Raw genomic sequence first — 11706 nt, 5'->3', positions numbered from 1 at the left:
CGAGCAGCCCTTGTGAACACTTCGCCGCACACACCGCGTTTGCCTAGATTTTGACCTGAACTGTGCTTTTAAATTTTTTTTTATAATAACAGTCCAGTGTTCTTTGTAGGTGATCTGTCTTCAAAGATCTCCTTTTTGATCTTTTCATAGGCTAAGCAACAATTCATCCTATATAAATCTCAGATTGAAAGTACATAATCTGTTTTTCCCTGCTTTTTTGAAGCGGTAAGAGATGAAACGGCTTAGGGGAATGTCAGCAGTAGTTATATCTTAATTGGTTTTTCTCTGCATCAGAATGTCTTGAACTATTCACTTGTGTGCAGGAGCTCTACGTGACCTTTATGGCAAGTGCTTTAACTCCCCTAACAAGTTATATCCCATCACCGACTTCAGGCATTTGCTTTGGTAGTGGCTCCAATACTGATTTTGTACCCAAACTGCCTCTCTCACGCTCCTTCTGTCCTGGCAATTCAAAGAGTTTGAAATGTGCCTTAGGTCAGGAGCATGAAAAGAAAGAAGGAAGACTAAGTAATTGGCTGGAATAAAAAATAATATAAAGAAGGGGAAAAAAACCCAAACCTAAACCTCTCCTAAGTGTGTGTGACCTTGCCACTGTTGGTCAAGTAGGTGTTAACGCTAAAACACTGAGGTAAGTTCCTCCTTCACCCCTAAAATGTGGATGAACACGGGCTCAACAACCGCAGAGAGAATTTGCTTCGCAAAAAGATCAGTTTAACAGCTCACAAGGAATATTTGCACAGCAACAAGATTTGCATCGGTGATCTATCAATGGTCCTTTTCCAGCACCATCCTATGCTGTTTTGTTTCTGCCCCAAGCAGGGGCAAAACGCTATTGTATGTATATTTTTTTTCCCCTCTTTGGGTCATGCTGCATAATAGGTAAATTCCTCTCCCCACCATTTCCCTTCCCTTTAGCCCTTAAGCTGGGATGGCTCTGGCAGAGGTTACATTTAACCTGCAGATGCTGGGGCAAGCGGCAAGGCAGGGGCTCGTCAGCGAGAAGCCACTGCATCGCTGATGACGGCTCCTTTGGGAAAGGAAAATGAGCTCGGGGCTGGGGGGGGGGGTTGCAGCGCAGGACTGTTACCAGGAAGGCTGGCACAGGCCAGGAGCTGCGCAGAGCCACCCTGGCAGTCGGGGCACACGCGGGCTGGGTTGTGCTAAGCTGGTTCGGCATACCCACGAGGTGTCCGGGTTCCCACGGTAAAAACCAGAGGGTAAGGCGGCTTGTGCAAGAGGCGAGCGCGCTGCTGGGTGGAGCGTGTATTTTTGCTTGTGTAATGGTGAGGTGAACAAGCAGAGAGGAAAGCCGGTCTGGAAACAAAAAGCTGGCACTTGCCAAACAGCTCAGTCGTTATTCACATGATGCTTTATTAACAGCATATGCGCTTGGATTTTTTTTTTTTTTTTTTCTTTTTGGATGTTTGTCAAACCAGAGTGACTTACAGCATTTATTGGCCTGCAAGAGGTTGGAGGTGTTTAGGACAGCAATACGAGCATGTGGAAAAAAAAATAGCTGTGCCTGCAATTAGCGTGATGACTGTGAACTGTCTGGGAAAGGGAGGATGAAGGCTCTTCCATCCGCAGGTCACAGCTGCAGTGACAGAGCTGTTTGCACACTGGTTATGGTGAAAACCACAGGCAACAAATGTAGAAAATTCATAATCTCTCAGGGGAGGAGTCCTGAACAGGTACCATATTGACACAACATCAATGCCTCCCAGGCTTTATGGGGGAAGTAACACAGATACTCGTCCATAGGAAGAGGCAGAGGATTAAGAAGCGTGAATGTAGCACTTAATTTCTTTTCATACATTGCTATTTACAATAGGCTATCAAGAGGCAATTTGCAGGAGCCCAAAGCATACTTCATGATTTCTAAAAGCCACACTGTGGACACGGAAGCCACGGGAGCAGGTGAAGTTGAGCAGTGGCAAGGCTTTGGGGCACGTAACACATGCTCAGCAGCAGGAGGCAAGTCTCCCACCTAGCCGCCTAATTCACTGCTCGTGCTTGCAGGCTCGGCTAGGAAGGACATTTCTTCCATTTTCTGGCCGAGTTGTAATTGTTTCCAAAAGGGCTCAAGCCAGGATGCTTCGGAAAAAGTTGCAAATTTCAAGCGCAGGTTCGTAAGGTTACGTGCTACCTCAGTGTAATGTCAGGCAGCTGGGGCACACCTCGCATCTTAAACTCACCTCCTGAACTGTCGAGCTCGCAGGGAGCGAGCAATTTTCTTGTGTGGTAACTAGTCTGACCTCCTCTTACACGCTCTCTCCTGCGCAGGCCTCCTCTGGACTGGGCTGTGCTGAGCTGGCCTCCTTGGCCAGACCTCATTTGTTTTAGGAACTACCGTCAAGGCAGCATTTAACCGAGGACGAATTTATTACAAGTCTCTTTTATTTTAAAACAGGAAAAGCCTGTTAGGAAGGAGAGCAGAAACACACACAGACTACTCTAACTTTTCCAGCTACCACAAATCCTGAACAGATAGCAAACCCCAGATAACCGAACATACTGAAATCAGACAGAAAGCTCCCAGTTGCGCCAGATCCCATGCTGCCAGGAAGGTACCCTAATGCCACGTGTAAGACACCTGAGAAACCACAGACCATCCCGTCTTCAGCTGGAAGCAAAGTACTTGCCTCTTGTTGCCGTATCAGATAGGGCAGCGGGGCAGTACCTCCAAGGCTGCCTTCCTAGACAACTGAGGCGCTGAGAAGCCATTCATCACACTGCAGCCCAAGCAGGCAACACGCCAAATTAATCTTGCTTACAGCGCTTCCAGCTGCTTCAACTTCCAGACCCAGAAATGAAGCTTCCCCCCCCGAATGAGAAGCTACTGACATGAAGACTGCATCAAAAGAGCGTGTTCCCACAGACGGAACTTCACAGTTCCTTTCATCGGGTTGCCATGATGGTAATCAGGCACATATGCACGTAGACTCACTTTTTGGTATCACCTCACCATTTTTGAAACTTTCCACCTTGGGTTTTGCATAGGGCCCCATGTTTACATGTCTTAAGGCACAGCCTTCAGAAAAAAACAATATAGATTTTAGTTTTCCAACAGTTACTCGCTCACCCCCCTTTTCGCACAACCATCGTGACATTCTGACAACCAAGCCATCAATCCCTCATACTGCTTCACCCTGCTAGAGGAACGAGCTGAGCCATTCACGTACCTGTTTGTTACTTTTCCTGGAGTCTATGAAATGCTCCTTTTTGCCATTATCAGCTAGATCTGTAGTGGCTCAGTTTTGACAAGATCTGTTTGCTATTAGGTTGTATCAACTGGCATTAACTCTGCTTTAAGAATCCCAGCTCAGCTTTCCCATCACTTTCCCCAAGGATGAACATCTTGCTTGGCAGCTTCATTACCAAGCCATCTCATTTGTGCTCCCTGAACGCTGGCACATTTGCTCTATGTGTTCTGGAATTTCCCGTTTTCTCAAAATTAAAGTTAGCCTTTCAGGATTCATGCACATAAATTACTTCAGTGTGTTCACTTGCAGATGTTTATCTCTGAGTAACAGCACTCCCGTTTAACCATGTAGTGGAAAGTACTCGTTTAGGATGGGGGAAACTATAATTCAGTTTCTTTTGATACAAAAAGAAGCAAAGCTGGTAAAATAGCTGGTAAAATAGCAAAGCTATTAGAAAAGCAAATAGAAATATTTCTATTTGCCATGCCAAGCATCACCAGCACTGTCATTAGCCAGTCTGCACATGGGTAAACTCCACTTTGCTATTCCTCCCCTTGTCAGCATGCCTTTACACTGTTCTCTCTGCATGCTCTGGTACACTTACAGTCTAATGACTGGTTACAAAACCTCATGTTTCCCATTCGTTTTTTCAAATAAAAGCCCACAACCTACCCCTATTCTTGCCTTCTTCCCCCCTCCCTCATTCCTGCCTTAACACTGCAGCACATCACCTGAGTGTTTGTGCCCACATCTCTCGACTGCAAGGTACCGATGTGGCATTAATAGGTCATAAACCAGTTTACGTCCCCCAGCATCTCATTTATTCCGTGACCAAACGGCACAGATCACATGGAATCTTTAACAATGATGCTGCCTCCCCAAAGTCTACAGAACATCCCTGACCGTTTACTGGCAAATTGAGCAAGTTTGTTCAGATTTACATGAAGAACTCCATAATGCACTACTTACAAGGGCTCCTTTCGTTGGCTTTTGACAACTGAACCTAGCAGGATGCTCAGAAAAGTGGTGTAGGAGGCCAAACAGCTGGTGTGCCCCTCATCAAACAATTCACTGATCACTACTGAAAGTCAAACGGATGTTCATTTAACCTAGGAAGCATTACGGACCAGACAAGCACCAATGATAATGTTTCACAACTTTAATAGAATATTCTATCTATTCTGTACAAATTGAAAACACCGTATTAAGTTACAAATGTGTAAGGTAAGGCTGGAGCACTCTACATGCCTGGTCACAGTGTTGATACAGCTGCTATTCAACTGCTGCCAGAGGTTGGCAATGGATGCTGAAACTAGAAATGTGTACCTGAAGTGCCACACAACAACAAAAGGTAGTTTTGAAGACTTCAGAGCTTTAAATAAAACAAATCGTGGAATGGAATAATTTCAGTGTTGCATGTAAGACACCGAAACTTCAGATTTATTGAGCTGAATTTTGATAAATTTCCGTGTTCATAGTGAAAGGTCCTTCCATGCTAGACACCAAGCAATAAAACTACTGGAAATTTTCTGGTTCTTTGGCTGCAACCCACTTCCATCAACAGCAACAGTTTGGCCTTTGCATTTTGACCTTCACCCAGAAGAGTTGTCATTTTAATGCAAGTTCGTTTCGTCTGTCTAGACTACTACATTGAGACCAACTCAAATTATTTGTTTTACAAGTACCCATATCGTATGCAAAAGAGAAAGATTTTCAAGTATATTAAAAACTATTAAAAAGCACTAATTCTGTCAAAGTACTTACAAACATGAATAAATAAATAGTAAGATGAACAACTAAGTCTCAAATATGACACCCCCTTCAATGAAGTAAAATTACTTCAATTCAGTTGGTTTTACTGAGATAATAAATATGACACTTAAAGCTGCTCAAGCACTAGTTCAATCTGTAGGTTGCAAGAAACATTAAAAAAAGGGGGGCGGGAACTAGCAAAAGTCATATTGCTCTATCCGTTTCAGCTACCATATGTGTAATCCATTTACTTTAGCTTCTCAGCGCATTGCTATTCTGCAGTTTTCAATGTTTAACAAGAAAATGGATAATCCTCACCTGGTAGTCTGGACTACTGCCCTGTGCATAGGGCAAAAAAGGCTCCGAAGGCCTACTGACATACTTAGCTAGTGTACCAACGGCTGTAGAGTGTGCTTTATTTAAACCTCATATTTCCCAAATGCATTGAAGTTGCCACTGTACATGTTAAGCAATAAAGAAAAGTTAGTGAAAATCATGCATTTTAAAACAAATTAATTTTAAGCATTGTTAATAAGATTGTGCTGCAGCAATGGAATATCCTGAACTGCAGGCCAGGTACCCAAATATTTGTTACAAGTTGTTCAAATATCACTTCCAAGTGGTATTTCCTTATTACTGTTGTTTGCATTCAGCAGGTTGGCTGGAATCTTTCTGGATAAAGGGAAAAAGAAAAAAGAACCAGTTAAAAATCAAAATGGTGTGCAAGAAAATACAACAAATAAAAGAAATTTGCTACGCGGTTTTGAATTAGCCAGAGGTATCATTAACGTGTACAAGAAGAGATACAAGTAAACTCAGACTAGATCATAAAGGTCTGAACAGCAGTCACCGTATTTATCGGGTTTCCCCCCTATCCCCAAACTGCTTGGTACCCCATAGTATTTTTAATCTACATTTGTGTTCTTCATGCTCCATCCAGTAGGCCAAGGTTCAAACAAACAAGAAAGCAAACCACCTCCTACTCCCCCCTCAACCAGAGGCTCAATTTGACTTTTGGTTCCCATTAAACAGTTTAACAATAAACTGCTGCCACCTCACTAACTGAGGAGGGAGGGAGGGAAGGCAGGCTGCTTATTCTGCAGCACATTTGAGTTTTTCCCTTAGAAGCCTTGCCCTTTCTGCCAAAGTGATAAAAAAGTAATTAATGTGTTGATTTCTTCTAGGTTCTGCATCACCAGCAGGTAACTATTCAACAGTTTAACATGTGGACTTCTTGCCCAGTGTTAATCTGAATATGTAAAAGTAGAAACACCTTCATTAGGTAGTAAAACAACTTCCCCTCTGGCAAAAGGAAGTGTATTTGGGAAGGAGAGCAAGTACTCAGACAGCTAAGAACTTCAGGTTTTACACGGCACTTCTTGCTTTTTTGTTGTAAAATAGGATTCTTAGAAAGCAGGATAATTTATTCAGTGTATTTCCAGTTTGCTTCTCCCTTTAGCATTCTTAATATAGTTTATTACAAACAGCCAGCAGTCACAGACACCTGCTGAATTCTAGCAAAGAAAAATACAGGTATAAACCACGACACCTTGAATGTCACTGACCGCGAAATAAAATCTTAGTAACTTAGTAACAGAAGTAAACATGCAAGAGTTCATTACACATCAAGCAACCAAAAGCTAAGGCAACTTAAGTACTTTTCCTGTAGTGAGGAGAACCAGGCGCAACAAAGATTCCTTATCCTAAGTTTTGTCCTTGACAACCTGCACAGAACCCAGACTATTTTTCCTCTTCCTCACCTAAACTGCTTTAGGGTTACAGCGGTCACTATCATTCCCACTGGATTAAAGCCAAATGCTGCCTCCTCTGCACGGATATGCCAAAGACCTTTCAGCCTTCTTCCTTGTGGTTTTCCTCCCACAGCACACATCTCACTAACATCAACTTTGTACTCTCTCATCTGCCTGGGATTCCACATAACACCGATGTGAATTCATGTTCATTAATTCCCTCTTGGAAAGAAGGATATGTTTACACAAAACACAAAATTAGCTAGCATTCTCTCTCTCAGAAAGCAGAAGTCTGATGGCCCCTGGTAATACCTTGCATGGTACTGCTTTTCATTTAGAGGCAGGCAAAAACTAGCAACGTTTTTATCAAAAAGCTTTCTGAAAGTATCTGTTCTTCTTGTAACTGCTTTGTATCTGAAGGTGGCCACAGAGGAGTACACAGCGTTACTTCTCCTCACTCATGCATTCTGGGTAAGAGCCCTAATCAAGCAACAAACCCATTATTTAGAAAGTACTTTAAATCTTTCCATCTCCCTCCTTCCTTCCTACTCACCTGTTATATTTATATTAGACATACTTAGGCTGACCACTGCAACCATTTCCACTGAATTTTAATGATCAACTAAACCCCTTGTTATATTTTCCAATAAACTTAATTGCCTTTTCTTTGTCTTTATTTCTGTAAAGATTTAAATAATATTATTGCATATAAATCTTTATCCTGTAAAAACTGAGTCACAGGGATTACAAAGTTCCTTCTTAAGGACCTTTCAGTGTTGATTACTGCTCTCAGACAAAGAATACAGTTTAAGGGGTTCCTGGATACGAGTTAGTTGTTGGAGAATTCTGAGAGAAGTACTGCTAGTTTATGCTATTTTTAGCTTATAGTAGAGGGCCTATCTATCTTGACCATACATGTAAAGTGTTTCAGCAGACTATAAGCAACAAGGCAGTATCTCAGATCCAGACTCCAACATAATCAATTTTCTTCCACCATTTCAGTAGTACCTCACTGCTCTTGCTAAGCAGGCCAGCACGCAAGTTCCATACCGCCTTCAGCTATCAGCCAGCCGCCTACAAAGCATCTTTAATCCCAAGATGACAACAACACAGATAGATGACTACAATCTTCTTCACGTTACAGCTGCCCTATCAGGCACATGCATGTTGAGACTTATCTTTGACCTCTAATGGCTCCTGTAAGATCAGAGACCAGACCCTAAACTGCAAGCAAGATACTACATCCATACACCCTCAGACAAGGCTGTTAAGCTTGAGCCTGCTCTTCCTGCAGTGCCCAGACATTTGGTCAGCCAGCCAATGTGGGATACGTTACATACACAAATGGGGGTCAACCCATTTTTTGGCCCTAGACAGATCTTATGCTATTTATCTTCCTCTTCTAGCAAGATTTCCATTCATGTTGTACTTCGCTAAATTAACTTCCCAAGATACTTAAAAAGGTGGTGAGTGCACTGGCCAGGCAACAAAGACCAAACAGAAAGACTTTAACTGGCGAAGATAAGGAGGAATTGTATCTTAAACAAATTCGGCAGCATCACATGTACTGAAGTTTACTACCAGCACTACACAGACAAGTAAGAATTGTTCTTCTTGTAAAGAGATTCTCTACAGCAGTCATGAGCAATGACTTAAGTTCATAAAAAAATCCTACCACTTTTCATATTTGTACATCTTCAAACTATTTCATAATATGTACAAGGAGTTTAAACTACTGTGGGCCTTTGATTCTTGTTTAAGAGGCTGTTATAATGGAGCTATACAAGCTAAATCAGTGAGACTCCCACCTCTTTTTTCTTTCGCTAAAAAGCATCAATATAAAGCTTTTTTGACCCTGCCTCTTTAGTGCATCACTTGCCCAGAATTAAAAATAAAAATACTCTTGCTACAATGGACATGAAGATTTTTCTTCTGGCATTTGATTACCCAGAACAATGCAAGAAACTTGAGCTAATTAGCTCATGTACAGACCACCTGCTCAAACATCAGCAATCACATCAGGTAAACTGCATCAGCTGCTCAGGGACACAGCGGAGACATCAAATTTAAAGGAAATTTCACTTAAAATTTGCAGGATCGTAGGGCTAACATGGAGAAGAAAAGCACGCTTGAAGTAACACTGTTTTCATGACTTCCATACACACAGCTCACTGCATCTACCCATCCAAATGACCTGGTGTCCTAGAGGATGGGAGTATAAGCCCAAAGTATCCACACCATTTAGGTTAGCAATTTAATCCTTTCAAACCGTATCTTTTTCACACAGTTACTGCTGAAAGACACTGAGTTTTTATTAATCTTCAATGTTTAAACAGATTTAGGCAGGATACATTCCTAGGTGATTCAAAGAGCAACTGAACCTTCACCTCCTTACTTTTACAAATCACTTTTTGGGAAGCTTCCCATCCACTAAAGTAGGTGTGCAGGCACAGGCAGCCCACCAAGACCTCACTGACTCCCAAACTTTTCTGCCAACAGCAGGATCAATGTAGGCAGTAGGCAATAACGCTGATGTCCTTTCTAGCACAGAAGGAAGAAAGCTTTTCACTACTTCAAATGCCTTACCATGAAATAGTTCAGCTAGGGGTCCTAAAGCTAAACCTTATCTTTGTTAATTTTCTAATCTATGTTATGGAATGAGAACAGCAAAGGTATCAAATACATACATGGGAAGTAAACTCAGAGCTAACTGGAGTTAAGCAAGCAAGTGGTCTGAACTGCCTCCTCCACAAATGAACAGAACACTTCAAAGGTTCTGAAAATGAATCTGCTGCTAACAGGCCCTTCCACCACTGTTACTTAAAAGATAGACTAAGCACCCTGAAGCACGTGCAGTCTCTCCCCACAGCAGCTTTTCAGTTCATAATTCAAAACTGCATTCTATATTACTGTGCCAGGTATTTCTCAATTCAAGCACTGTCAGTAATGTGAGATAAAGGCAGCTAAAGGAACAGGGTATGCAAGCACATAGAAACATATACTAGACAAAACAAGCTACATTATCTGCTTCTGTAGCAACTTCTGAAGCTACTTCCAGTCATCCCACTGCTCAGGCTTCCAAAACCACAACTCTTACACCAAGCGCTTATGCTATATATAAAGTTGATAACGATCGGGTTCTAACTGAACAACTCATACTTCAAAACTGACAGAAGCGAGAGGAAGGAAGAAAAGTTAACAAAGCAGAAAGTGTCGATAATTATGTAGCAAACGTAGCACACCAAGGAGGAGGTAACATGGAAATGACTGACGAGGAGAAACTGAATTTAGAAGGAAAACAGACCAAAGAACTATTATTTTTTTTGTGTACATGAAAAGGAAAGCTATTCTAGAACTAAGAAAAGCAGGGGGGGAACTGAAAGGCAAAGAGAGGCACGGGACAGGGAGAAACAGGACGAACAGGAGGAATGGAAAACATGATTAGAGATATGAGTCTCAAAAGACAAAAAACCAGAATTCCAAGTTGACTTGAAAAACTGAAGCTGGCAGCTGACAATTCTTAACTTTATGAAGGGAAGACAGCTGTGTAACAGACTGTAGCAGATACAAGCTGTTGGGACACATGGATGTTGTGCCACTACACATGAGTAAACAGTGCGAGTATGCTGAGGCAGTGTGGCTGGCTTCTGAAAGCATGTCAGATCAGAAAAAAAAACAAAACCCAAAACCACAGCTCAATGTTGAGTTTCACAAAGGCAAAGGGCATTATCTACACACAGAGGGAATGAGTTGGAAAGATTACAGTTTCTCCTAAGTAATTAAAGAAAAAAGAAACAAGCCTAAAATAGAGGGGAGAAAAAAGCATGGAGCCTGTTGGAGGCATTGTTCTCTATGAGGCATGGGATGAAAGGCGAAAGATGACAGCATACAACAGAAGGAACTTCTTTTTCTTCTTTTCAATAGAGACAGGTAAGCAGGAGAGCAGTATCTGTTCAGAAACATGAGAGTGCTCAAAAAAAGTCCTCCAAGAGTGACTGACTGCCTTTTCAGAAAGCATAAATAGTATGTCCTTTCCAGCATTATTAAGTAAGCTGGTTACAAGAGTTCAAGAAGAGCAGAGGAGATATTTAAGAAACAATCTGCATGTACACAAAAAACAGTAGAGACAACATCAAATCAGAAACAAGGGGAAAAAAGTCTGACAAGTCTCAGTTTCTCCTGTCGTGAATATATGAAGTACAGCTTGATTGCTACAAAGGTAAAGCAGAAGTTGTGCCAGGAAGGCAAGAGAGGTCATTCTGAAAAAATCTGATTTATATGATTTAAAGGCATTCATCTCTCTACACATTTCTTTCTATTTTTTGCTGATAAAACCTAAACGCTGAAGTCACAATTCCCCCATTTCTTTTCCCCATACAAGGAAAAAAACAACAAAAAAACCCCAGAAAACCCTAGAAAACACACCACATTGCATGGCTACAAATGGGACTCTTGGAAGTTAGGTATGAATGGAATTCCACCTTACCTAGAAATGTATGAATGATAAACAGACTTAAATTACACCTAAATGGGAAAAAATTGAAAGGAACTGTCAGCATGAATGAAAAGTGAAATGCACAAAATAATACAGGAGGCAACAACCATAACCTTCCAAGATACCTTAAGCTGTTTTTCTACAGAATACCAAATCCTTTAAAAGGGTATTTGATGCTTATCACAAATATACCTCAACTTAGAACTAACATTTTGTTTCTCAGCTGTCCAACTTTTCCCATTACAGGTACCCCACTGCATTTTGATCCTGCAGAGCAGAGTCAGAATACTCATTTCTGCCACTCTAACCCTGTCTGATCAATCTTTCCACAAGACAGACTGTCCTTACTATACAATATTTCCCATTAAAGAAAAACAAGCTCAGTTCTCGATACAGTGACAAATTTAATAGCAACATGATGACGTAAAGCTCTACATCAGAAAAGTAATACCTTAAGCTACTGTTAAAGACTTCCATCCAAAGA

General features: G+C 41.5%; 1 protein-coding gene across 7 annotated transcripts in view; it reads right to left on the bottom strand.

The window, feature by feature from the left end:
- Window positions 1-4368: 4368 nt before the first annotated feature.
- Window positions 4369-11706, bottom strand: part of NAP1L4 (nucleosome assembly protein 1 like 4) — a 28676-nt gene continuing 21338 nt past the window's right edge. For 4 of the 7 annotated variants that reach the window (XM_037401470.1, XM_037401471.1, XM_037401473.1 and 1 more), the window contains one exon: window positions 4369-5648. In XM_037401470.1, coding sequence (XP_037257367.1) covers window positions 5610-5648 — 39 coding nt within the window. In that variant the 3' untranslated portion in view covers window positions 4369-5609. Of the gene's footprint in view, window positions 5649-11213; window positions 11252-11706 lie in introns of all 7 variants that reach the window. The other 3 variants (XM_037401474.1, XR_005106374.1, XR_005106375.1) reach the window with 3 other exon arrangements.

Source organism: Falco rusticolus, chromosome 10 (assembly GCF_015220075.1).
Source record: "Falco rusticolus isolate bFalRus1 chromosome 10, bFalRus1.pri, whole genome shotgun sequence".
Lineage (NCBI taxonomy): Eukaryota > Metazoa > Chordata > Aves > Falconiformes > Falconidae > Falco > Falco rusticolus.
Note: the sequence above shows the minus strand (reverse complement) of the source record. Positions and strands in the feature narration are given on the sequence as shown.